The sequence below is a fragment of the Trachurus japonicus genome, chromosome 24 (assembly GCF_045865225.1).
Source record: "Trachurus japonicus isolate A0001 chromosome 24, Traja_1.0".
NCBI lineage: Eukaryota > Metazoa > Chordata > Actinopteri > Carangiformes > Carangidae > Trachurus > Trachurus japonicus.
Window position 1 is genome coordinate 24280741 of NC_140930.1, and position 27767 is coordinate 24308507.

Below are 27767 nucleotides of genomic sequence, written 5' to 3' on the forward strand. Positions count from 1 at the left end.
GTCTGATAAAGTTTTTTTCTCTGCTGTTTCTTGTAGCTGGGGGTTGCCTCTTCAAAATCCAAGAGGGTGCCCGGTGATAGCCCTTGAGCATTTTTAAATATTAACCCTTTGATGCCCAAAGCACCAAAATCCCGGTAAAAATACTGTAAGCCCCGATTTAGTTATGACAAATAGTCATAAGTGTATGATATTTGGCAGCGAGTATCATGAAACATAGGGGAAAGTAAAAAAAATATGTTTCTGGGACCTGCTGCCATGCTATTTAAAAAAATCACCCACAATTTCTCCAGAAAGACAAAAAAATTACTGTCCGTACAACAAATTCTTGCGCGTGAATGTGGTGACGTAGGGACGAGGGCGGGGACTGCTAACTCCATCGGCTGACAAAAAGTTAGCCAAAACGACCGGATCGCTTACTTCTGCTTTAAGTTGCTTGCGATATGCAACCACAACCCTAGATGGGAGTAATTCCAACACAACGTACCTTTAAATCTTTAAAAACAAACTATGGTTGTCTTATGTTGTGTTATCTTCAAATGGACTAAGTCCTGTCCTGAAACAGCTGAGCTCTGAAGGTTTTGTCCAGCATGTTGAGGACCACTCTTCTCTGTGGATTAACACATTGGTGCTTGGTGCTTCTGGCAGTGTACTGTACATGGAACTGCCTCATACTCTTCTACATCATGCACATCAGTATGAGTGAACATGTCAGCCAGTGAATCAGTTTGGCTCCTTGGGCTACTGAGGAGTTAAATGGCACAGGGAAATACAGTAGGTGATATGAGAAGTAGTAGATACTGTGCAGGGAATATACTTGTTATTAGGGTTAGGGTTATTATGGAATTGTTCTGTTTTCCTATTCCTAAAACTGACAACCACTTTGACTTCAGTAGGGATCTCCACATTTGTCACCCCTGTTAAAAATGAATAGAACATTTTACCTTTGACAAGTGTAAAAAAAAAAAAAAAAAAAAACTTTTATACATTAAATCATATTGGGAAAGTGGAACAAATAGAAACCCTTATCTAGTTCAGAACCCATTCAGAAGGATTTAAGAGCAGTAGTTCAAGAGTTCACATTGAAACCAACTATAACATCAGTTAAAGTGTGAGACAGGCTCTTGATGCATCTAATGTCATTATAAACACTCTATGGCATACATTTTTATTTTGGGTGGAAAAAAATGAATCCAGTTTTTGGGAGCTTGACAATCACTGGTAATATATCAATCAAAAACTGGTAACCAGCTACCAGTTCAAGATGGTAGCCGGAGCCGGCTGGAGCCAGCTTGAGCCGGTAGCTGGTAACGTCTGAACCCACATTTCTTTGGTCACAGATTTGTCATGTTACTTTTAGGGCTGACCCCAAAAAATCGAAGCTTCAAAGCTTCGTTCGTTGCCATGGTAATCGATCATGAAGTCTGTGATCGATTGTTTTTTTTTTCTTTCTTTTTTCCTTTTTGTCACCGGTTGTCATCGGCAATTGTTACATTTAAATGAGGACGCTACTTGGCATCCTGGAAACCTGCCAGATTTTTGAGATATGCAGTGTTTGTTTCCCATTACTTTAATTATTTCCGCAACGATCCCCGGCCGTCGAAGCTTCGATTAAAATCGATTTTATGTCCGCGAAGCTTCAATTATCAAAATATGATAATCGGGTCAGCCCTAGTTACTTTGTGATAGGTTGTTTTAAAAAATGTAAAGGGGCAATATAAGCACCAAAGAAGTAGTTTGTTGCCTGAGGGAAACACCAAAGCTGAGCTGAAGCTTTTTAATAGTTAGGGTTAGCTGAAGTGTGTGGCAGGTGTGGAGTTGAAGAAGTTTGACAACTCAGTTTGACCTGAACACAGCAGCCGTCGAAGCAGCAGGGATCACTGAGAAAAGGCACTCGGATATTGATAGTCTTGATATAGATTCATGCACAAGGTGATCAATTTGAAACAGTTCATTCAGTCAGTTTTACTGGTTAGCTATGTGTTCAAACAGAGGGTCACTTAGCAACCAAACTGTAGTCATAGAAAGGCTTGTATCTGTGTTGATGGTTTGACTTTGACAGGACCTTCAGAGGAACAAACACTTGTTGTTGATAGAACTGTTGGTCACAGTTGTCCTGTCTATGTTTTTAATGAGAGTGGAAGAACTGAGAAGAGACACAGGGTCAAGGTTGTGTCACAATGTTTCCTGGCAACAAGGTTCTTCAGCATTATGTGATTAAAACGGCACTGAGACGATCGCTGAAGACAAAACTGTTGTTTCAAAAATATGTCACGCTAAAATCTCGAGGAAGAGTCTGAAGCTCTCGGCAGGTGATTTCACTTTACCTGCATTCGAAATCTAATTTAATGTGACATCATCCATCTCTGCCATCTAGAGTGGGTGTTTGTGTGTGTGTGTGTGTGTGCTACAGAGCATATGATAATCGCTGATGACTCATCCAGACCTTTGCTCATTATTTTCTGTGCAGGAGACAAAGAAAGAAAAATAGAAAGTAAAGATTAGAATTTTTGTGGGAAGTTGTGTTTAGGTGCAGAATGCAGTTGGCGTGTTGCTGCCTTCCACCCTGAGAAAGGCTCTGGAAGGTCTATGTGTGAACTGCAACTGGTTAAATAGACTCATCTGAACAAAACACGCATCAGTGAAAATACAGTTTATTTTTCAGAGAGGATAAATGAGACATACACTGCTGGAGACCAGTTAATGAAGCTCTCTGGTGTGACTCCTGCTTTCTCTCATCCGTCCTTTTCAACACGCATCAGATTAGATTTCAACATGACAACATGTGTTATTCTTCACACGTGTCATTAAAAGCAGCACAGAACAAAATCCTAACAACATTTACAGATGTTTTCAACGTGACAGCAAAACACACCTACATGTTTCCAACATGTTTATTACTATGATGCTGAATTCCTGAATCCTTCACATGACATGGTGAATATTGGAAAGAAAAAACTACTTAAGGTTTGTTGTGAAAAAAAGAAGTGTGGCAGAAAACAGCATGGCTACACGTTTCATTGTGTACAGGTCCCTGGATTTATAAAGATATGTGTGTACATATGTGATTTATTGTTAGTTCAATGCAACATCAGTACACCACTGACAGTTTTATACTGAACTCAGACAGTCCTCAGTCAGTCATACACAGCCTAGCAGGTGTTGTTAGAATGAACCAATATTAAAGCTCGGTTAGTCGTTTTCAAGCAGAAGTTCCTCATGGATTTTCTTTTTAAACTGAATAAGTTTTGATTTCATGACAACTTAGAAAAGTTTACACAAACCTTTGAGTTCTGTTTACTATGTGTACACAGAAAAACCATTACTTACAAAGCTAATCATCAGACTTCTGGTCTACAAATACTCTGGTAGTGGGTTTTCTACTGAACAGGTTTAATGAAGAGACAACAATGATCAATACATGAACATTACACTATAACCTGAGTGAAGTCAACCACAATCTCTTCTAGTGAGAAATAAACTGACAGTGACTGTTACAGCTGTTTTTCAGTAGTGGACATAACTAAACTTTTTCCTACAGCTCTTGTGAAAGGGCAGTGATGCTGCAGGACAAACACTTTACAGCCTGTCTGTTCGACTTAACTCCTGTTCTTCAGTAGCTGGGCTTACATGGGCACCTTTTCCGTGATCAAATCTGCTGTTTACATGAGCCACTGCATTTTATTCAGAACTGGTTAGGGCCTTAGTTATATAGAAATGTCTCAAGACATTTTTCCTCTTTTTTTTGACCGAGTCTGGTCCGGTCTGGTCCGGTCAGATTTGAATTTTCAGGCCCGTTGAGAACTCAGATAAAACATCCCACAACTGATCAAAGATGAAGATCTATGGTCTGATTAGCTCAGTAGTTGTTCATCTTGACACTTTGATTCAAGTGTTTGCAAGTGAAGAAACGTCACTAGGCATTTACGTCGACACGGAGCATGCGCAGAAAGAATGTCACCAGACAACATTCAGTTTCACCGTTTAGGCCTACATGATATAATTTGCATTTCTTTTGGTTTAAAGGTTCAGGCCTATTCCACCTCTGTAAAACAGAATGAAACTTCATTCTGTTGGGGCTTGTTTATTCTCAGCTGTTTATATGGAACATTTCCATTCGGTTTGGACATCGAAACCGTTTTTAATCTGAATATTTGGCTCCATGTAAACCCACCTACTGTGACTTTGCTCAGCCTCTACATGTCCCGCAGTCTGAGGATCAGACGCCGTCTCCACGGCGACAACAAAAACCTGAAAACTAATTTCTATAGTCTTTTAGACTTTGGAGGATTTGGGGCACATGGTCTTACACAGATTTACACCAGGCAATGAGTCACCAGCTGATTCTGGATCAGTTTAGTTGTTGTATATTCTGCGTTAGCTGAGGGCTACTACTACTATCAGCTCTAGCCTCTCTGTACAGCCCCGTTAAACACTTTCTAGCGCTGTTTTCAAAGATGTTTCTCATATTAAGCTGGTTATGCTCCTTTCCCAGGTGCAGCCTCGACTGTATTAAAAAAGATTTGTCTATATGTCACTGAGAAAAGCTGCTCTTCCAATTTGTCCTTGATTTCACAGCAGCAGCTGGAATGATACCCTGTCACACAAAAGCAATTTTCAAAGCTTGTTATAATGATGGAGCATCGATCCTAAAGCCTTGTCTGGCGGTTGAGACCAAACTTAATTAAAACTATCTTTGTATAAAGTAGAGTGGTGATGCACTGTGGTTAATCTCTATTCGTCCCTGTGGGGAGACTCTCCTCCCACTCGCCTCCCTCCTCAGAGGTCAGAGGTCACAGGTCAGGGTCGGCTACAGAACAGCACCTCTGGACCTGGTTCAGTGTCTCGCCTGAACATTTTCCTGACGGTCCTTTTACAAGACGGTCCATCACTCACTGCTCTCCAGCCTGCTGCACAAAAAAAGGTGTTTTGGAACCATGTTAGAGTTTCCTCTCTCTTCCGCTCCTCAGTTCCCCACAAACACAAACACCGTTCCCTCAGACTTCCTGGAGAGCATTTTACACAACAGAACCCAGCTTGCGTTCAGGACCTTCAGAAGCGAGTCTCGGAGCTGCCTCTCTTCAGCGTGTTGCTGTTGAACTCGTCGTGCTCGAAGCTCAGATTGTTATGCGACCTGGATATCATCAGCAGCTTCTCCCGTTTGCTGTAGTCGCGCCTGGCCGTGGCGGCCGCGTCCAGCAGCCGCTCCCCCTGCTCCTCCCTGTCCTCCAGCCTCGTGTAGCCTTTGCTGCTGCCCCGGCTGCCGCTGTTACCGCGGCCGCTGTTGCTACGGTCGAGGCGGGGCCAGCTGGGGTGTTTCCGCTGCTCCCGGTGCACGCTGAGCATGCTGGTGCCGCGCTCCAGGTCCAGGGATTTGGAGTGACTGCTGAGCATGTGCAGAGAGGAGTTGGAGCCGAAATCGCTCCGGGCCGCTCCCGGGGACAGCCAGCAGCCTGAGGTAGAGGACGGAGCGGGGGAGAGGGAGCAGGAGGAGACGGAGGAGCAGTGGGAGGAAGAGGAGGCGGAGTTGCTCCGGTGTAAGCCCGGCGGTTTGGTCGCCTTAGCAACAGATGCTACAGGAACCGCCAGAGACTCCATGGAGCTCAGGGGCTGCGACCTCTCTCCGTCCCTCCTGTCTCCTGCTCTGTCCTCCTCTGTGATCACCTCCATCTCCGGCTCGTCGATGACGCAGTTGTTGAGTTTGATGACGGGCAGAGTGAAGGCAGAGATGGAGGAGGAGACGATGGAGCGAGCGTGGTGTCCCCCCCTCTCCCCGTCTCCGTCCACCGACCACTGGTGTCGGATGGAGTCCGAGTGAGCGAGTCCGAGTCCCGGGCGGTCCTTGTAGAGCGGCGCCAGCAGACCGGCGAAGCTGCAGTCCAGCTTGGCCTGGTCTCTGTGTCTGTGGAAGTCCTCGTCCCCCAGCAGCACCTCCTCCTCTGCCGAGCCGCCTCCGGCCCGGGAGGAGAAGGCCAGCAGGGAGCCGCCGGCAGCACCGAAGCTCCGCAGGTCTCCGGCCTCTCTTCCGTAGGTGCTGGTGCGGTGATGCTGTTGTTTCTGCTCTTTCTGCCTGAGGCGATGGATGTCGATGACTGTGGAGTACATGTCTCTCATGTGGATTATCTAGTGCAGAGGAAGAATACATTATTAGTAGCAGTCTTTTGATTACCTGGATAGAATATATTCCACCACAACAAACCAACCAACCAATTCTGTTTTGTGCAGTTGGTTTCTCACATCGATCACCTGGAGGGAGGAAGTGGGAATTGATTGAATCATGGAGGGGAAGGAGAGGGCAGATGGAACAGAGATAAGGCTGGAGGGAGGAAATCTGATCTGCATGTTAGTTATGTAAAGATGATGAATATGGATGATTGTGGTGTACATTCTCCCCACTTTGTAGGGAGTGTGGGGAGAACAGAAATGGGAATACAGGGAGGGAATATTAACCACAAGTTCTACTGTTTATATTTATGTTTAGATGAGTCGGAAATATTTCTGCAGAAACTTGTCTGGATTCTGTTTCTGCATAAAACTGTGTCGTATGATCCACCAACTCTGTGAATAATTATTCACAGAGGTCTCGTGTCCACTCAGGCACAGACACATGTTCTTATTTTGTGATTACATTTTTTATTTTCATTGTTTCAACAATGAAAACACGTTGTTATTAGCAGTCTGGGAAGGGTTTGACAAACAAACCCCTCCCAGACCACCACCTTCTATGCTGATCTCTTTCTGGTTGCCAACTAAACCACTGTGCTCCTTCATGTACAGCTCTCCTACAGCTAGTACAGCAGCAATGAAGACAAAACATAAAATAAACTAAAATAAAACAAGATACCAAAAAATAAACAAAAACAAAACTGACTCTAGGCAAGGTCAATACAACAAATAAATAAAAAGGTAAGGCAAGGCAAGGCAAGGCATCTTTATTTATATAGCGCATTTCATACCAAGGCAACCCAATGTGCTTTACATAAAGACAAACCATTTTTTTTAAAAAGAGAGGCATAAAACAGAATAAAAACAAACACAAAAAACAAAGCAAGAGCAAATAAAAGAAAATAGATAAAGTTTTAAGTTCTTAAAAAGAGCTCAGCTATAAGCATGTGAAAAGAGAAATGTTTTTAACCTGAAAAAGATACTGCATTAAAGAGATGATTTGTTGAGAAATAAAAAGGTTAAAAGTAAAATAGCAACAAAAAAAAAAATGTCTGCCAATCATAATACTTGGACATAGCTTTTACTATGTTTATCCTGTCCTTTCAGAACTGCATGATCACCCAAAACAAACAATCCAGGGCTAAATGGAATTTGTATCTCTGTAATCTCACACAGATTCTCACAGATATTGGTCCAGACGAGACGATAGATGTTCTTACCTTTGTTTCTCTGTCTCTGTTCTCATGAAGTATGGCGTTAGCACAGATGAAGATGAAAATCCCAATGCCCATGGTGAAAGGCCCGAACATCTTCATCCTCTCAGAGTGACGATGCTGTTCCAGGAAGCGTGTCAGAGCGCCCCCAGTCTGCTTGGTGGGTGTACCTACATGCACAAGACATGGGGGGGTCTGAGCCATTTAATATCAGGAGCACACACCAGGTTGCGATCATCCTGTTATTTCCTCACCTTGAACATCATGACTTGTGTTGGAGTTGGCCACCTCCCCGTCTGTGACGGACACATGGGCTCCGTCTCCTTCACCTGTGGAGGATGTTTTGGCTCCTCCAGCTGCTGCAGTGTGAGAGCCTCCTCCAGTCACCGATCTAGCAGAGGGCATGGTTTCACTGTGCGGCCAGTAACCCAGGGTTGCCATGCCGATCCCTATGGCTAAGATGACTAGTCCAAGGAGAAGGAAAAACCCAGAGGGGGAGTAGAGGCGGAGCCGGCCACGTACCACCACAACATCAGTGCGTCGCTTTCTCTTTCTAAATGGACAGTGAGCAAAGAAACAGGTCAGAGGTTTAGTGATACTCAGTCACGCTGGGCTGGTACGGTGCCTTGGAAAAGTATTCATTACCCCTTTAACTTCCCCACATTTTTGTGTTACGTTACAACCACAAACTTAAATGTATTTCATTGGGATTTGACACAAAGTTGCACATAATTGTGAAGTGGAAGGGAAATTCAAGGGAAGTTCAAGATTTTTTACAAATCAAAAACCAAAACTTTTTGACCAACATGCAAAACGCTATGTTTCTAGTCGACTAATGGACACAAAAATAAAGAAATGTATGGTCGGAGAAATGGGTAGTCGGACAGACGTCATGCGCCTGTCTGTGACATGCTTTGGTCAAAATACCCCTAAGGATCAAACATCACAGCTCTTTTCATCCTCTCAGAACAGCCCTGTTCAGAACGGCTGGTTTCAGTGTCTGTCCCTTTAAATGCAAATGAGCCACAGTTTGCTGCAAATTCGAAAACTAGTTACATCACTGGAAGACATCTGAGGGAACAGCTCATAAAACCACATGGATTTCAACCTTTATTTGTCATTTCTCACATTTTGGGGGTTAGGGTTAAGGTTAGGGTTAGGGTTAGTCCTGGGCTGTTGATTACTTGGTGATATCAGATCGTGCGTACCCAAAGAGCCTTCAAAAAGTGATATTTCCATAATATGTCCCCTTTAACACAATGTATAATTTTCCTTCCACAAAATTATCCTCTACTTTGTGATGGTCTATCACATAAAATCCCAATAAAACACATTTAAAGGGACAAGGAGTTTGTATCCACACTTGGTAATGGGTCCATTTTCAATAAATATATTGTTTTGTCTCTATCATTATTTTGTTATTGTTTTTAGCGGGGAAATGCTGGGTGAGCCGACCAGAGTTTCCTACTTTCGGTTTCTCGGACGCTGCCCGACGAGTCATGAGAATAACGCAGCCGAATCACCGCTTATGGTCGGAACTACGACGGTATCTGATCGACTTCGAACCTCTGACTTTAATTCTTGATGAATGAAAACATTCTTGGCAAGACGTCCGTCTTGTGCCGTTCCAAGAATTTCACCGTGTGCGTGTAAGCTCATGGGAAATGTAGTGTGAAAACACTTTGCTTTCCAAAACTCCTCGTAGTCCCTTTAAGTTTTTGGTTGTAATGTGAAAAAATGTGGAAAAGTTCAAGGGGTATGAATACTTTTGCAAGGCACTGTACTGTACCACAACCTTTGTGTTAACATTCAGTGTATGACAATGATCAGGCGGTCACCTGGGTGCAGCCTCGGGGGCGGGGGTTCCCAGACCTGGGGATCCGGGTGGGAATGCTCGGTGCTGAGAGCGGGCAGAGTCTTGGCGTTTTAGCTTGGCCAAGCCTGTTAGCACACCTGCTGCTGCAGTCATACTTAACCTACAGACACACACATGCACACACACATTAGTCAGGAGTTCATGTTCTCTGCGTCAAACATCTGTTGTGTGTTTGTGCCACAGGTGGCTGAGGGATCTGGGCTTTTGTACACACACTCACAGAGATACAGTATAACTCGTGTAAAACACGCAACCATCCATTTGGCCGAGGCACAGATACACACAGTCACATATGGGTTCCACACAGCCAACGTCTCCCAGATGATCTGAATATAGAAGGTGTAAAACACGGATTATTATTCATCTCCCACAACCAGGCCGACTGAAGCAGTTCCACTTCCACTTCCAGCTCCCTCTGTCTCTTTTTATACAGTCAGTCTCATCAGGTGACAGTTTTACCACGTGTGTCAGACTTTCAGCATCTTTACACATTAAAGAAATGTTATTTATAACCAAGCAGTGATACAGACGTACACATGCAACACACTACACACCCAGTGTAACGGTTCACTCTGTTCGCTGTCGCTGTTTTGTTGTTGAGTGTCAGCTTTTAAGATGACATGAACAGGACAGGCGTGGGTGTGTGTGTGTGTGTGTGTGTGTATCATTAAGTTATTTTTGCCTTTTTGTTTGTTTACTGTGTTCTTCCTGTGTGTATGAGAAAGTGACTGATAGTCAGTAAACAGACAGGAACACAAACTGAGTCTGTAGTTCATTTCCTTTCATTTAAATTGCATATTTACTGCATGTGTATTGTTACTGTTGCCTTTATTATCATTATTTACATTGTTGTAAAACAGGAAGTGCAGCGCTGCAGTTCATCATATTCAAATGAATCCCAGTGTCTCCATTCACCAGCTGCTCACATGTCTATTAAAAGACGGAGGTCTTAAAACAAACACAGGCTTATTTCCAGAGCTTCATTTGGGTTTAAATGCCTGTTAATCTGGGCTCACATGAACATTAGCATTGTCCTTCTCAGCACTAAGAGGATTAAATAGAATATATTACAAGGTGCATAGTAATTCACAGTACTCCTCATTTCATAGCTACAGGTTCATGTCCCTGCTCTGCTCTACAAGTTTGAAACTGTGGATGAAAGTAGAAGAGCGCTGACAACATGTCACCAGATTGAGTTGTCGCTCAGCTGATACACGATCACAGAGCGTGCAGTTCCTCAATCTCCCTGCTGACAACCTTCCAGACTCTTTGAATGTTCTGTTCCTGCAGGAAGAAGTCGAATGTCGTTGCTCATGAGTTTTATTTTCAGGGTGCGACACTCTCCAAGTTGAGGAGCAGAGGACTCCAGACTGAACTTCTGGGTTTAGTCAGTGATGCATTGACAGTTTGATTCCAGTTGTGCTGCATTATCTCCAGTTGCAGAGGAGTGAACTTTTCACAGGGAGTGTATTTATTCAGTCACCAGCTTTCTGCACAGCGTGTACGTGTGTGTGCATGTGTGCACATCTGTGTGCATAAGAGGAAATAACAGATTTAGCATGGGAATGAGAACACACCCATGACCTTCCTACTGTATGCCTATTTTTTTAATTTCCCTCCATCTCTCTCTCTTTCACCCTCAGTCTTTTTGTGTATTCTTTCTGTTTGTGACCCTGCATGATTTTCTCTTTTCCTCTTCTTTGGCCTGCTTTCCTCCACTCCATTTTACTTTCTCATCTTATCCCTCTGTTTGTCCCTCTCATCCTCCGCCCTCTGTCCTCTTGGATCTATTTTTAATCTGTCTCTAATTTTAATTTTCTTCTATTTGGTCCTCTTCCTCACTTCCTTCCTTTCTTTTCATCTGCACATCTCCAAGCCGTAAAGTCTGATTTAAGATTCAAAGTCAGACAAAGCTTTTAAAGTAACAGTGAATCAGTCGAAGGAGCTGACTTTCTCCTGCTCTCCTCTTTTTTAATGTATTTTTCACGCCAATCATCTATTGGTAACATTGCTATAGGAAAGTGCTTTGCCACAGATGGTGAATCACACAAGGACAAACACAACCAGCCTCTCTCTCTGGTTTTCTAGCCTCTCGCTCACTCTGTCTGTCTCTGCTTGATTCTCCCCTCAGTGTGCGTCAGACAGGAACCCACACAATGTTTCAAGAGCAGGCGGAGAGATTTCCTCCGTTTACTGAAAGTGGAAAAAAAGGATGGATGGGAGAGCAGGGGGAAAGGAGACAGGAGGTGACAAAAAACATGAGAGGAAAAGATCACAACAGAAACTCAGGAATAGGAGAAGATCCGCGCTTTAAAAAAGGGAAGTAGGACGTAGAGGCAGATATTTACAACAGCGCATCTACCTGAGTGCAACACTGAGTCATAACCAGACTGAAAACCTGCAATTCCAGCAGAACAAGGAAAAAAACAATGATAAAAACTGTTCTGAAGCTTGTTTGGAGGAGACAAAGTGAGGATACAAAGAGGATAGATAGATGAGCCTGACAGAGGAGAGGAAGCTTCTCCTGCCTGTCACAGGACAGAGGCAGAGAACGGGGGCATGTGTACTTTTTAACAAGGCTTGTGTATGAAACAAGTGGAGCACAGACAATGAAGTGATGTCCAAACACACACACACACAAGCAGCCTAATGAGGAATCACTCAGGCTTCCTCTAGTGGAGAACCTGCAGTGGCCACATGATGTAACAGGTTTACATCAGTAAACTGCTCCACACCTGGTTGATGATACTACACATAAACCATGTAGCCTATATGAAGAAATCCTTCTGTCTGTTGTGTTGTGTTGGAGGACGGAGGATTTAATGTTTTACGCAACAACTTTCTTTTTGGTTGAAATTATCCCATGCTAATCACTGTCTCTATGAATATTAATGTTAGTTTTTTTTTTTTTTACCCTCTATCAGATAAAACTTATAAATAATGCGACACCCATTGCTCCATTTTCTATTCCACTGACTTCATGAGCAGTTTTCTAAATTAGCGTTAAATGAATAATGAATTAGCCGCCGTGTGATCACCTTAATAACGACTAAATTGCTTCCGCTGTTTATCTCTGCATACACAAAGTCAGGCAAGAAAACTATAAACACAATTAAATACAGCTCATCCTTCAGGGAGCAGATTTGTTCTCCCACTGGTGACATTCAAACATTAACTGAGGCACGAGTTACATTTAAAAAGAAGATGAAGAGGAAGAGGAAGAAGCGGGAGAAGGAGATATCCCACTGCATCAGCAGAGATTTCACCTTCGTCACACGTTTGAAACTGCTCTGCATGTGCGAGGAGATGCCTTTTGTTGCATGATAACGATAAGTTGCCAAATCTATAGGAGGCGTCACATGACGCATTGTCCCTATAGCAACTACATGTGCTGCTGCTAGGTGACACGTTTCTATAGCAACAACCAGATGTGTGCACACTGCACAGGAATGACAGGTATGTCATTAAGACTGTGTCCTGGCAACAAAAGGACATTTCTCATATACCATGTGAGAAATTAGCATTTTAATATGCATATTTTGATGGCAGAGCATGTGGGCCTTTGTATCAATTCGACAAAGCTGTCATTGAGAGGAGAGGATGCTGGGGGAGAACTGGGGGCAGAATGGAGGGAGAGATCAAGGAACTGGGAAGAAGGATGAAATGAAAGGAGGAGATGGTGAAGATGGAGGGTGAGAGCAACAAAGAGCTTGGCATGAAAGGTGCTGGGAATAAAAACTGCATTTTTTTTTTGTCCCCTCACGCAGTAGCATGGCGTCTGGGTGTTAATTACATCTTGTTTATGCGATTTGAGCTAAAACACTCCAGCTCTGCCGTCTCTAGTCCCACACACATTAGAGAGGAAACCACTGAGAGAGTGGAAGAGGAGAGCGAACCGGGCAGATGGTGCAGATGGAGAAAAACAGAAGACTCGAGATCAGGAGGAAAGTAAGGATGCAAGGAAATCAGAAGGGAGAGACAAGGAGAGAGAAAAAGAGGAAGTGCACTGATCTATATGTAGCCAACAGCTGAGAAAAAGTTTGTCTCGAATGAGTCACTTCAGGTAACTGTGTGCTAACACGTCATAAGAAAGACATGGAGGGAAAGCAGCAATGAGAGATGTAATGAGAGAGGAATGAGTAGGAAGATAAAAATGGAGCCTGGTGGGGAGAGAAAAATTGGCATCTATTACAGTAAGTCTCCCATTATAGTCAGAGTGGGTCATGTGTTTTTGTTTCTGCTCTGGTAAGATTAACCGAGGCCATATTTCTCTGATATATGTGAAGAAGGAACGTATCAGCACTCTGTTTTTTTTTCTCCTGATCTTATTTTTAATGGAGACAGACAAACCTCCTGCTGCTACAGTTAAGGTCACCTGCCATAATGATACAACAGAAAGAGTTGAGCATCAAACATGGAGACAAGCCTCATAACAACATCAGGGTTAGATCATGTCTCAGTTCACCTTTTTTGGCATATGTCCACAGTGCTGTTTACACTCTACTATCTTCCCAAGCCTGATGAAAATGCAACAAACAGTGTCTGATTTTAGTCCAACCAGTTCTTGACACCACTTGTACCTTGAAGTGCTATAAAATAAAGAGATTGTCAAGTGTTTTCATACCCAGGTCAAACTTACAGTTAAGTGCTTCGTTTCAAAGAACACCTACGCCACAGTTAAGCACAATATACAGTTCCTGTCTGTGGAGAAGAAAAGAATATCTCCCTAGACAGGAATAATAATGTTATGTGAATAATGTTTAATGTTCATTTTCTCATTATTAATGTAAGACGTTGAGTTGAGTGAGACAGTGTCCTAACTCTGCAATTACCAGTTAAACTGTAGTATGATGTATTACAGTATAGTGTGGTGTAGTGCACTATAAGAAAGTATTGTACTAAAGGAAAGTGTCATGGATTATAATGTAGTGCAATATGTGGAATAGTATATTACATGAAATTATATTAATAGTACAGTGTAATGTAGTATGGTAGAAGTATGAAGTATTACAGAGGGCTGGACTATAGGCCAACTATACTAGACTATAGCTACTATACTGTAGGCCTAATAGTAGGCCTATAGTATAGTAGAGTGCTACTACTACTCTACTATACTATACTATACCACACCACACTGCACTACACAATAATATAACACAAACTATGCTCTTTAAACGATTAGATAAGATAATCCTTTTTTTGTTCCACAATGGAGAAATTTACAATGTTGCAGTAGCAGACAGGCGTGAAAGCAAAATAGAGCCCTGGGTAATAAAAGTGATCAAGAAAAATATTTACATTCCAGCAGTGTGTAGTGGTAATATATACAAATCAAATATACATTCTGTACAGATATGCTGTTGTCACTGTGAATGTAAATGGTGCTGTACAGTGTAGTATATTCTGTTATTATATAGTGTATATTGTGGACTACACTATGCCATGTCATGCCATGCTGTACTATTATGCTATTCTGCTGCTGCTACTACTACTACTACTTTTCATCCATTATAGTACATTACACTATACTAAATATAGTTTGGCACAGTGTAGTGTGGTGCAGGGTATTCTACATTGTTTTGTAATACAGTGTAGTATTGAACTATACCATAGTGTAGTGTGTTGTATTACACTGTTGTTTTTCATGGTAACTACTCTGCCAAACTGTGTCCATGTTGTCTTCCATAAATCAGTAGATAATGACTTTACCAAATGGACTCTGGAAGGAAATGCAGTTACTATCAGAGACAGGAATCCTCTTAGCCTCCAAAACCATCAACCTACAGTTTAATGGAAGAAGAAGTTCACATGGTCCTTTCTGCCATGGCCCTGTTTGCTCTTTTAGTTCCTGACTTTCATTTTTTGGACCAAATTGCTCACAGATGTGATGCTGATGCTTTTTGGCAGCCGAGGCTCAAATGTTGGAAGTCCGTAACGATGCTTCCATAAACACACTAACATAGATGAGGATTCAAAACAGACCCTGCAGCGATCACATTTCTGCATAATGACAGAGTCTGTGAGGAAAGTGTCCTTCCTGTGAGGGATTATCTGAGGATGTAGTGTTGTTCTCCCTGAAGAGAACGTCTTACAGCCGCCTCAAACATACAAGGTCAAACCTAAAACCTGTGTTATCAACTTTAGTAAGCAGCAACGCTTGTGTGAAACAATGATACGATATGATCATTCAAAGATGTTTTTTCTCTGCTTCAGCGGGCAGCATGCCACAGTTGCCGGCTGAGCAGAGAGATGAGATGACGTATGACACAAGGCTGTGACATGTCTTCCAACACATGATGTGACCCGCAGCAGGAAGAGATCAGCCACCTTTCACTAATTCACCATGTTTTCCAGAGCGGTCAGAAGACAGAGACAGCTGCAGAGAAACACAACAGCCTCAGATGTCCCAGCAGCCCCTGCTCTACCTGCTCAAACACAGGTCTGACTGCTTTTCCTTTCTTTTTCTTGCTCTGATGTTCTTTTCGTGATATACATATAACAGGCTTCCTCACCATGTGTGACACCACAGGACAGCAAGGAGACAACTCCCCATGTCAAATGGTGTGTTTATGTGTTTTCATTGTGTTAGTAGAAGTATGAACACAGGTAAGACCAGGCCCTGAATAACTCCATGGGGTTGTCAAACCAAAGAGCAGATAACTGACGCAGATGTTCTCCCTAAAGATAAAGATTTCCTCTTTGATCTGTCCCTCTGACAGTTCATCCAGATGTGTTATGGCCCCGATCTCTGCACTAAAGTCACTAAACCATGAGATGAATCCAAAATATTAACAGACACACAGATGTTTCCAGTTATTCTGCTTGATTATGCTGTCTTCACATCTTATGGTGGAGATGTAACATGCTTACATGTCATCAGACAACATGTCAGACTTTCACTGATCTCCACATTAGAAAGAGGTAACGATGTTCCAGGAGCGCGACACGAGCCCTGCTCTCAGGATGAAGCCAGGACTAACATGAGGTCCCTAAACTGAGGATAACGAGGTGTAAGTGTCCTCCTTAACAAGTGCAGCAGCGCCAACAGGAAGGAAACTGTCAATTAGGCTCGGTCCGTCCACACCCACACTGTCCTGGGAACAGTTATCTTTTTCTTCCAGTATTGAATCTTTCTGCGGTGTTTTCTGCCGCGGCTGTGACTGAGTCGTGGTCTGACTGATGGTGGCTCCTGAATAATCAGCTCTCTGGAGCCTGATGTCTCAGGCTTGTTGCTCTAACACCGGCGGCTGCACTTTATGGGATTAAAAGGTGTTTTGTGTTCCTTTTATTTATTTGATCCCAAGTTCCTTTGGAAATTGGTTGTGGTTAAAAAAAGACACAAGGGATGAAAAGACGTAACACGGAGCAGATGGAGGAGGAGGGAGGATCTGTATCAGCGGGAGGAAAACAAAAGGAGAGGATAAACAGATAGAGGATGTGTTTATGTTTTACTCCTACAGACTCACTGGAAGGGTGACTCATCTGTCTGGACAATATGTCACTCTGTGTTTTCAGGTGACCTTTTGCCAGTTTGTGTTTTCTAATGAAACCTCCAGTGTCAGGTCCAGCTCCCTCATCACCATCCTCTTTATTCTTTTACTACTAATCATTTTAAGTCTCCTTCACGTCGATCATGGTAAATTCAGCTATGCTTGATTGAATTAACTTCTAAACCGAAGCTTCAAATGCTGCAGTCAAACTTGTGTGTGTGTGCGTGTGCTGATGTGCTGAACTGAGCCCCCCCGTTGATCTGAGCTAAATGAGTCACTGTGTCTTCCTCACCGCTGCGACTGTCAGTCAGTCAACCCACACTGGAGGTGTCCCCCGTGTGTCCTGCAGTGCTGCTAAGTCCTGGACACCTGGAGCCTGTATGGTGTCCAACCAGGGACACCAGAGGCCTGCTCTAGTTTCAGAAAGAATTCAGTTGCGTTAATTATTCTTTGTTTTCACTAACAGTTCTTATTTAATTTGCCTCTGTATTCTCAGTGCGAACAGATGAAGTGGGGTACTTTCCACAGATGTTGGGTTTCTTCTACACTGGGACATCTGGGCTCACACATCTGTCTCTGTGTGTCTTTGTGAGCAAGTGCTGATCTACCAGAGGGGTCTTTAAATAGGATTATCCAGTTAGCATGATATCTGTGAAGGAGGATTAGTAGAGACGTCGCCTGACTTGTTAATGATTCTCAAATTAAAGCGGGGTGTGTTGCTGTGTAAAAGACGTCTCATTATGAGCCATTTGGCTCCCTGAGTTTTCAAACAGCCCTCAAGGTGAGAGTTCCTCCTGATTCACAGTGACAGAGCATCCAGGGCTAAAATGTTAACTGGAATAAAGAGTTTTGAGTTTTGTGAATGTACCTAGTTTGTAACCTTCACGCTGCAGAACGACTTCATTTATAAGCAGAGCTCGGCACCAGATACATGCTTTTAAAACCAAGTTTCTGTAGAAAGAGTTTCACAAATGGAAGCCAATCAAGGCGCAGTTACAGAGCTGAGTGTTATGTGGAAACTTAAAGGTACATTGTGTAGGAATTATTCCCATCTAGCAGTGCGGTTTTATAGCAACTCAATCGTATTTTTCATGCTGCATTCACGTGAAATTGGGCAGACGGACGACAGACGCTGCACGCAACGGCATAAACAACCTCTATGTAAACAAGTGGTCCGTCAGCACGAGGCAAAACAATACACGTGACGTGACAATATGTTGTCATGGCAATGTCGTATTGTTTACCTGATCCACGTTTTACCGGCTTTCTCTGGACTTCCGTGACTAAAAGGACATCTGGTACCGACGGCCGTCTGCCCGACTGCAGGTGAATGCAATGGAGGTGATTACTGATGAATGAAAAACATACTTTTGAACGAAATAATCGATTTTCGTGAATAGATAACAGGAGAAGTTACACAATGTCCCCTTAAAAGAAAATACACCAAGGACTTACTTTTAAAGTGAAATAAGAGACGTTTTGTGTTCAGTTGTTTAACTATTGAGATTTTTAAAAACTCTCTACTTATTGATTCTGATTTTTTATGAGGGGGGAGGGGCAGGTGAAGCACACACACTGTACACAAAGTATTATTCAGAGCCAAGTGATCATTTATTTGTTATTAATGAGAGTATGGGAGGGTAGTTACAACCTTTTGACCTGTCTTTATAGCAGTAAATGATGATGTCTTATTTAATTATCATAAAGAGGCAGCAGCTCATCTCCATGAAGCACAACACTGTGTCAGTGCCTCAGATGATCCAGTCCAACAGCAGAGACATGACTGTGACACACACCGTCAGACTGTCAGAGGCTCGTGCTGATGTTAAACTTCACTGTGCATCAAATATTCAAGAAAACATAATTAAATATGGATGGAAATAAAGAGATAGACTGTATAGAGCTGTCAGCCCGAGTCGTTCCAGAGGTCAGCTCAGCTCTTACCTTCACAGAAGCCCAGGGTTCACCGTCACTGTGCCATCAGGCCTGGAGGGGGGTCAGGCTGTGACCTGGGGGGGGAGGGGGGGGGGCAGAGAGCATCCTCCGCTCTGAGGCTACTTCCACTCAACAGCCATGCAGGAGAAAAGAGCAGCGCACTGCCTACTCCATCCAGGGCTTTAGCCGAGCCCCTCAGTCTGCACTGACATGACCACAGACCCTGAGTCAGATTAGAAACATGTGGAGACTTCGTTCAGCGGAGCACGTTTTACGCCATTTGGAGAGAGAGAGGGAGAGGGAGAGCGTGCACAGGACAATGAGGACGAAGAAACGCGCTCCTGGTGCGACTGAGGGGAAATCCGTTATCACATCTCACAGATCTGAAGTCGTCAACCAGCTTCTAGTTCCCTCTGAGAAAAACATTCCTCGTTTGATGGGAAAAAAAGAAGACAAAAAACCCAATGAGCGATGTCCGTCCTCTTGGCCCCAACGCGTAAAACTCTCGCTGTTCCGGCTTTCGCCAAAAAAGAAAAAGAAAAAAACTTGGATTCACGTGAAGAGCAAAGGAAGAGAAGAGAAGCAGGAAGCTGCTGCGTTGAGAGGAAACAGAGAAAAACTGTCCACAGCCAGTAAAACGCGCGTTTTACTCCTGTGCCGGAGAGAGACGCAGCAGCTTCATCCAAGTCCTCCAGAGCTGCGAGGCTGCTGGGAATGAGAGAGAGAGACAGAGAGAGAGAGAGAGAGAGGTGGTGGGGGGTTGCGTGCAGCGTGGAGAATAGTAGTTGTCTATACATGCTTGTGTGCGCAATTCTGAGGGAAACTGTGCCATGGTTTTATTTAAAGCCCCAGTATATAACTTATTTGGCTTTTTATTAGCAAAAATCAAATATTGCTTTCATAAATACGTATTTCACTTAAGTCGAATCACACCCACATACAACAACATATGGACCACTTGTTTACATAGACACGTGTTTATCCTGTTACATGCAGCCTGTTGTCTGTCTGACGTCTGCCTGATTTCACGTGAATGCAACATCAAGAATACGTTCAGATATGCAACCGCACCGCTAGATGGGGGTAATTCCTAATACCTTTAAAGGGACAACGAGGAGTTTCTATTTGGTTATAAAAAGTCCCACGTTAATGTGGATGAATCTACGCTACCCACTTGTTAATGGGCCCATTTTCGATAACTTTTTGTCTCTATCATTATTTTGTTATTATTAGTGGTGGCGGAAATGCTGGTCGAGCCGACCAGCATTTCTTTACTTTCGGTTTCGTGGCGAGTCATGAGAATAATGCCGCCAAATCGCCGTTTATGGTCGGGACTACGACGGTATGTGATCGTCTTTGAAACTCTGACTTTAATTCTTGATGAATGAAAACATGAGTCTGTCTTGCGCCGGTCAAAGAATTTCACGGTGCGTGTGGAGGCTCATAAATGTAGTGTGAAAACGCTTCGCTTTTCCAAAACTCCTCGTTGTCCCTTTAATGTGTAGATGATGGTGGGTTGAGTGACATTTTAGAAGAACATAGAGAGAGATGCTGTGGTGTTAGATGTGTTTCTAATGAGCAGGACACTGAAACAACATTAACCTACAGATGCTACGAGAAGCTGTTGACTGTGTGACAGCTGCAGTGTCGGCATCCTGGTGTGTTGATATACATCAGCCCTCAGAGGTCTGTAGTTATGAACACACACACACACACACTGTTGTGTTGCTGTTGTGGCAGCAAAAACGTTGCAGATGTTGGCATGTTGGTTATTTCCTGTATTTCCAGGCTGGAAGTGATTCAGTGAAAAGTTGACACACTGCTAGACAGACATTAAAGCAATAAACTGTGTGAGGGAGAGTGTTATTTGTTCAGATAGCTGAGATGAGATGAAACAGCCTGAGTGCACACACACTCACACACTGACATGTGTGACCTGAGCCCTGGCCCTCTCTCTGCTTATAGCAGCCGCTCACAGCTCCTGTGTGCTGTGTGGTGACATGTGATCACATGAAGCCACATGTTGCCTCAGAAGTGAACTTGTGGTGCAGTAGAAGATCTGGAGGGGATTGGTGCCGAAGTCTTGTCCCCGGTGCGGTGGTCAGTCGACTCGCCGCTGTATTTACATTCCATGAAGGATGGAAATGAAAACAGACGGCAGAAAGGGCAGAGAGAAACAGAAGGAGAGGAAGAGGGGAAGGAGCGAGGGAGTGTGGGAGAAAATGAGAAGGGAAAACAAAGCCTTATACTGTTGACGGTCGCATTTCTTGTTTACAAGCCCACATGGGATTATGGGATTTGCAAAATGTGCTGGCTTTTTGTGTTATAGGGTACTTATTGTAAGCAGCTGTGGTCAAGAGTGTGCAGCTCAATAATTAGAAGGAAATGGAGGAAAGAGAAATTTGGAAAGAAGACGGGGAGAGAAAACTGAGGAGATGATGGAAAGACGCCGGGCTAAAAGGAGAAGGAGGAAGAAGCAGGAAATGAGGATTTGTCATTTTGAACTTTTGAAGAGTAGCCTATTTCAGTGGATGAGCAGATGACTGACAGGTCCGGAGAGTGGTGAATCAGCCAATGGGAGGTCCTCTGAGGTTATTTTAGGCTTGGTGATTGGAGGATTGTCCAGAGGAGGAAGGAAATGGTTTAGTGTTGCAACTAGTGATTATTGTCATGATCTATTAGATGTCAGAAAGTCTGAAAATAACACAGTTTGTCTCAAACACACACACACACACACACACACACACACACACACACACACACACACACACACACACACACACACACACACACACACATACTGTAGTTCCCCCACACTGTGCCATGCTGACATGTAGGTCAATGAGCCTTGGTGTCTCCTCCTGTGTCTGGTTTTAAACTGAAGAGTTAAACAGAGCAGATGAGGAGATGACTGAGCTCACCTCTCTGCCTCTGTGGATGAAACACAGATTGTTTGAACTCTCTCCTGTGGTGTAAACACACTCTCTAAGGTACAAGAGCCCATTTTTCATCCTCATATTAGTCCTGCATGTTTCATACAATGTACTGCAGCTGTTTCACGTGTTTGAACTGTAACTAAACTTAAGCTAAAAAACAAACTGCCATTATAGCAAATAACTTAAAATGACTGTGTTCCTTACAACAACAACAACAAAAAACTGTTTTTCATCTGAGGTTTAGTGTGGGCTTAATAATTCATAAGTGTTGGGCTGCTCTTGTTATTTCACGGCTGCTAAGCTGCGACTGTGCAGGTCAGCAGCTCTGATTTTCTTTGAAGGCAACAAAATCTACATAACACATCTAAAGATCAACAATACAAACAGTGTATTTTATTTGTTTAATCTAGACAAAAAAATAGAAAAGGTACGATTCCCTGTTTGCAGGGCACGCTAAAATCCTGGATTCTGTTTGCTAGACTATATCTGTCCTCAGTCTTTGAGCTGGACTATGTGAACTGGCCTGGCAGTTCTAGCCTCATATTTACATATCATCTAAAGCTAAACAGGACAACACTGATGTTCTTTTGTGTCTGTGCTGTCTTCATCTACTGCACCGGAGACTAGTCAGAAGACTTAAAAGTCACAGTAACATCTATCAGTCCTCGAAAACCTTCAGTTCTATATTTGAACCTGTAGAATAGAAGAGTATGTAGAGATGTCTATGATTGGTTTCCACTCATACTCTCACACACAGAAGGAGCTGAATAGTTATGACGTCTGTCTTTCTCTACATGTGCCCAACTCTCGTGCTCTCTATCACTATGGTTACAATGATGCAGGTTACATGGTCCATACTCATACAAAGGCACATGTGCACATGCCTTACCACACACACACACACATGCGTAAGTTGTGATGCTGAGGAGTTGAGTTTCTTTATTTCTGGAGCGAGACAGGAAATGGTCTTAATGTCTGTATTTACATTGTTTCCATCATTTTTCTATCATCACTAGTCTCTCTTTTCAGCCCCTTAGCCTACTCTGTATTTTCATCAACAGATGATGGATGATCGGCCTGTTCTTTATCTGCCTCAGGTTCTTCCTCTCCGCTAAAAAACAAACATGGAGGAAAATGATTTATGACGCTGAGAAATCTGCATTTAAATGTCTCATCTTATCTGCCGCTGTCAGACTGCATATGGCTCTTATCTCTTGGTTTTTGTGTTTCTTGTCAGCGGTAACGCTATGCTCCCTGTTTATGAGGCAGTGGCACCACCTTGTGTTCATAATACAAACTGCTGAACCATTTTGTCACAAATCAGCGGTGCTTTGATCACAGTACAATGAGGATTCACCAAAACACCTTAAGAAGACGTGTGAAGTCCCATTTGGTTGTCGAGTGATTTTATTGTGGGAAATGTCTTTACACTAATGTTGCAGCAATTATTTCCATCAACCTGACACTTACTTTTCATTCACATTGAAAATGTGATGAGAAATAAAATATATTTTAAAATATATTAATATAATTAATATATAAATTCAGACAAATAAAAGTCATAAATCTTCACGTCCAAGAAGCTGGAACCAGGTCATCATTGCTTATCAATACAGTTCATGATTAACATTTTGTTGAATGGGGAATCCAACAATCAATCAATCAACCAATCGTTTCAGTTCTACTACAACTCTTCCTCTGCTTTATGCTTGGAGACAGAGTGTGTGTGAAGGAGATGAAGCAGTAAACAAAATGTGAAAAAGAAGACTGAGTTGAATGAAGTTTTGGAGGGATGAGTACAGAGTGGCTCCTCCTGCAGAATTACATCTTAAACCAGTTCCCTTCTTTTGGATTGTGTGTGTATGTGTGTGTGTGTGTATGTGTATGTGTGTGTGTGAACTCACTTTACTAGAGTATGTTCAACTTTATCCCTTTTGGGATTTACTCCGTGCTTACTTAGTAGTAATCCCATTTCTTCTAATCCCTGCACCCACCTACTCTCCAACATGCTGCCTCTCTCTCACACACATACACACACACAGAGAGACACACATGCAGTACACACATGTAGCCTACATGCTCTCACATCAGACCAGCAGCCATTCATGTTGTTGGACTACTGCTGTCGTTGTTGTGGATTCACACTCATAAAACGCCATGGACCCTTCTCCCTCAAGACTACACCCAGTGATACCCTGGTAAGGAGCCTTTGATGGGATGTATAGAACATGTGCTAGAAGAGCTGATGTCTGTTGTAGTGTCTGATGTAGCTGAGGCTCACTACACACAAAGGAGGTTTATATATCTGATAGAGATGAATGGTGCTTATAATCAATATTGTCTGTTTTCACTGATGTTCTAACATTATTAAATAATTCATTGGCTTTCTTCAGAAGGGCTGATGTCATCCTTGTCACAGTCAGAATCAGCATTTAACCAGCTGGTTTATGAGCTCTTTCTCAGACTGTTCTTTCACATTTCCAAGCTTCTCAGTACTCAGCTAAAACACAGCAGGACTGATGAGGGAATTGAAGTCTCCATCCTGTTTTCTTTTTGTACAAGTACAAGTGTCGTGTGAATATGACAGAAACACAGCAGAGAGGCAGCTAAGGTGTTTAGCTGTCTCTCAGGGTATTAGCATGAGCCGCATCCTCATGGCTGTCTGGTCAGGACACAGAAATAGATCCATGTGGCTGTAGCTAAGGTGGACAAATCAAATGTGGGCCACAATGGCAACAAATCACTTTCTATACTCCCTGACAGACATTCATTCTGTTCTGTCACTATTTTCCAGTAACAGGAAGTTGGAGAAGAGCCAGTCAACAAGAACAGTGGGAGGATGAAGTTAAAGTAGTTAATGTGTCTTAGCACCATAAATGAGAAATCCACTGAATATTACAGTGATTAGTGCTTAAACATTAAGGTGACAACCATGGAAGTGACTCCAGTAGGCTGTGATTGGCCACATTGATGCTTTGACTTCAATAATGCATGTATCACTGGAGAAGAACTATAAGTATATAGAAATACTATATTCATCTGTTGACCATACTGTCTGGGGATTGTAAGACACCACAGTGCTGGCATAAATAATATTCATATTATGTAGCTATAGTATATGCTATATAGACTATCCATGTGGCAACACAGGTAATAATTAGCTGCTACAATGTTAATCATGTAGGTGTGTTAGCACACCAACATTTGCACAGCTGAGGCTAATGGGAACAGTCACATGACAAACTGAAACATTGACCTAATTCTGGTGCCAGAAGCACATTGGACTCAAGGAAACTGTCTATCTGTTTGTCTTCCACTGTAAAGATGAAAGGATAAACCAATAGATTCCACAGTCACTGAGCATCTCAACAGCATGTAGCAGGATCTCAGCTGGAGAGTAGAAATGTACAGTTTCCTCCTCTGAACAGTGCAGTGAAAGTTGTTCTTTGATCTCGTCCCGGCAGAGGAAGTGCAGGTAAGACCAGGTGAGACTAATAAGATTAACGGCCTCGTTCCCTCAAGTTGTCACCGTGTGCAGCCCCAGCACCAACACACCGGACTGGAACGCAGCCCGTTATTAATGTAATTAGTCACACCTGTGTTTGACAAGCCCAAATGTCAGCAGTGAGAAAGGTCTCTTATCTGCTCTGCCAAGGTGTCATGTAGCTCATTTCCTGTAAAAGCTGCAGTTAATCATCTATGAAAGGAGACGTTGGTGAGCGGCCGAGCTGCTGTCGAGCTGCAGTTTACTGGGTCAGGAAGAGAAGGAGAAAAATGAGGAGAGAAGCAGCTCTGGGACACACACACACAACATCAAATAACATGAACGTCTCTGCTGTACATCTAGAGATTTCTCTTCAGATTAAAGGCACTGACACAGATCTTTACATCTCTCTTGGTGTTCATATTCTCTATGTGTTCCTCCTTTGTTTATTCACCACATGGATGATGGAAGATGTTTGAAAAACCCAAAGACAAGGAAAGTCTCTTGCTGAGGAACAGTTACTGTATGTCATTGATATTCTACAGTTACACAAAGGGAAGACTGAATAACAACACCTTTAAAACAGTCAAATAAAATTCCCGAGTGGCCATCTTGGGTCAGCGGGTCAGAGTATAATATTTAGTTTCCTCTCCTCAGGTCGTCCTACAGAATCTGCTGATGTGCATGGTGTGTTTCTACTCTCTCTACTACATCGCGGTCAGTGTCTGTATCGGCCTGCTCAGGTACAATCACACACACACACACACATCCACAACCTGCTGGGACTCAGACAGGCCTACACATTGTTTATCATGCTGTTGTGTCTCCAGGGTTCATGAGATCAACAGCTTGTTGACTCCATTTGATTACACAACACAACCATCATGGCAGAATCCCAAATACCTGGGTGAGTATCAAAGATGGAGTTGAACCAAAAACATTTACACAAGTGTTGTAAAGTGTAGACAGAGGTTGTTGACATTAATTTGCGTATTTCAGTTGCAGGCTGCTTCATACAGTAATAGCTACTACCAGTACATTATCAGAAGTGAACTCTGTAGCCTACTTGTTACTCCACTACATCAGATTCAGATTGACATCTAAAGTTCAAGTCACTCTTAACGTCTTTTGTCAGAGTACCACTTTAATCCCCCAAGTGTAACTTTCTACCACTTCAAGAACACATTTTATCTGTGGTGCGGATCAGTGTAGACACTGTGATAGCAGGAAAAACACAAGTGGGATTAATGACATAAATTAATGATGACTGTAATCCATTTAAGTGTTTTGGCTCCAGAGCCTGATGTAGTACATGCTGCCTCACTGACACCACTTACATCAGTGTAACTGCACCTGAATCAGCTGGAGGCGCTGCGACATCGCTGTAACTATACTGATGAACAGATGTTTCATATCAAAAAACTAATCAGTGATGATTGTTGTATTTCTGCTCTTGTGAAGATGAGACTTTGTTCAAATGTTTCACACCAAGAGCCCTGATAAGTAAACAGTATCTGATAAGTGTTTTGTCCTGCTAAACTATGATGTCATATATGAAAGATGACAGTTAAATGTAAAAAAAAAACAAAAAAAACAACAACCTGCAGACAGAGCTGAGTAAAACTTTAACACATTATTTTCTCTGCTGCTGCCAGTTGGTGTCATCTCCACAGAGGTGACCTATGTGTTGGGAGGACTGATATTTGCCTGGATCGTAGAGGAGTGGGTCTGGGATTACGCAATAACTGTCACACTGCTGCATGTGGCGATGACGGTCGCAGGTAAACACACACTCACACAAAGTGGATCAATAGAGCGGAACAGCTGATAGGATTGGAGGCCTAATTATGTAACGGGATGTAGTTCAAAGTTTACAGGCACCACACAGACACTGGATGTGTGTCTCCATCACCAAATATATATAGCCTATATTTAAAAAAAAAAAAAAAAAAGATAATTTTTCTCAAATTGAAATGACTAAGATCAGATATCTAAACCCTGCACCATGCGTTACTCTTGTGTGGATCTGTTGTATGAATTTCATGGACAGTGTAATGATGGACAGTTTTCTGTTGTGTGTTTACAGTGATGTCAGATTTGCCTTCAGCGGAGCAATGGTGGATAGCTCTGGGTGAGTCTCATACTTCTTCTTCTTCATCTCTCTGTCTGTCCCCCTCCCCCATGTGTGTCTTATCTGTCTCCAGTCCTATTTACAGAACGTGAATAGTCCAGCTCTTATTTGAGCCTGATGTGAGGATAGTTTTCTGACTATAAGTTCCTGTGCTGTCAGAGCCAGGTTTCATGAGGACAGCCTCCTCTGATTGATCCCTCTCCTCTTGTTTATTTAATGTCTCTCTCTGTCCCTGCAGGTTCAGGCCTGGTGATGATGATATTCGGGGGACAGCTCTTGGCCTACAAACTCTTCAGAAGTAATTTTGTATATCCAGCTGAACTGCAGAACTTCTAAGCAACACAATGAGAAAAGCTTTTAACTTGCTTACAGGTTAATCTCAGACCTGGATGTGTCCATCAACACACACAAGACAACTAATGACTGTTCACTGACTTGTACAAATAGCACATGTCTTCTAATTAACAGTGTTTTTGTAACATATTCTGTACAGTTTAAATATTATTTTGTATTTTTTCTTTACAAACTTCATGTTGTAA

At 42.8% G+C, this 27767-nt stretch overlaps 2 protein-coding genes across 3 annotated transcripts; one reads left to right on the forward strand and one right to left on the reverse strand.

The window, feature by feature from the left end:
* Nucleotides 1-4171: 4171 nt before the first annotated feature.
* tmem200a (transmembrane protein 200A) lies at nt 4172-19378 on the reverse strand. Its single transcript, XM_085770882.1, has 5 exons — nt 18687-19378; nt 9215-9352; nt 7631-7929; nt 7383-7546; nt 4172-6120 (listed from the first exon to the last, which is right to left on the reverse strand). Exons 2-5 carry the CDS (start codon nt 9343-9345, stop codon nt 5050-5052), a joined length of 1665 nt encoding a protein of 554 aa, XP_085627008.1. The 5' UTR covers nt 9346-9352; nt 18687-19378; the 3' UTR covers nt 4172-5049.
* On the forward strand, nt 15581-27666 carry tmem244 (transmembrane protein 244). Of its 2 annotated transcripts, none has more exons than XM_085770884.1 (6): nt 15581-15691; nt 25755-25840; nt 25928-26004; nt 26753-26878; nt 27184-27228; nt 27467-27666. In XM_085770884.1, the coding sequence occupies exons 1-6, from the start codon at nt 15596-15598 to the stop codon at nt 27562-27564; spliced, it is 528 nt and encodes a 175-aa protein (XP_085627010.1). In that variant the 5' UTR covers nt 15581-15595; the 3' UTR covers nt 27565-27666. The 2 variants fall into 2 exon arrangements, with proteins under 2 accessions (XP_085627010.1, XP_085627009.1); XM_085770883.1 differs by lacking the exon at nt 15581-15691 and adding an exon at nt 23661-23811.
* The last annotated feature ends 101 nt before the right edge of the window (nt 27667-27767 follow it).

Excerpts from the sequence above, each read along its gene's own strand:
- tmem200a (XM_085770882.1), bottom strand. The coding sequence starts at position 9,345 with ATGACTGCAGCAGCAGGTGTGCTAACAGGCTTGGCCAAGCTAAAACGC. Across the intron at positions 7,930-9,214 it reads GCCCCCGAGGCTGCACCCAG|AAAGAGAAAGCGACGCACTG; the intron begins GTGACCGCCTGA and ends CTGTCCATTTAG. Across the intron at positions 6,121-7,382 it reads ACAGAGACAGAGAAACAAAG|ATAATCCACATGAGAGACAT; the intron begins GTAAGAACATCT and ends CCTCTGCACTAG.
- tmem244 (XM_085770884.1), top strand. The coding sequence starts at position 15,596 with ATGTTTTCCAGAGCGGTCAGAAGACAGAGACAGCTGCAGAGAAACACA. Across the intron at positions 26,005-26,752 it reads GCAGAATCCCAAATACCTGG|TTGGTGTCATCTCCACAGAG; the intron begins GTGAGTATCAAA and ends TGCTGCTGCCAG. Across the intron at positions 26,879-27,183 it reads TGTGGCGATGACGGTCGCAG|TGATGTCAGATTTGCCTTCA; the intron begins GTAAACACACAC and ends GTGTGTTTACAG.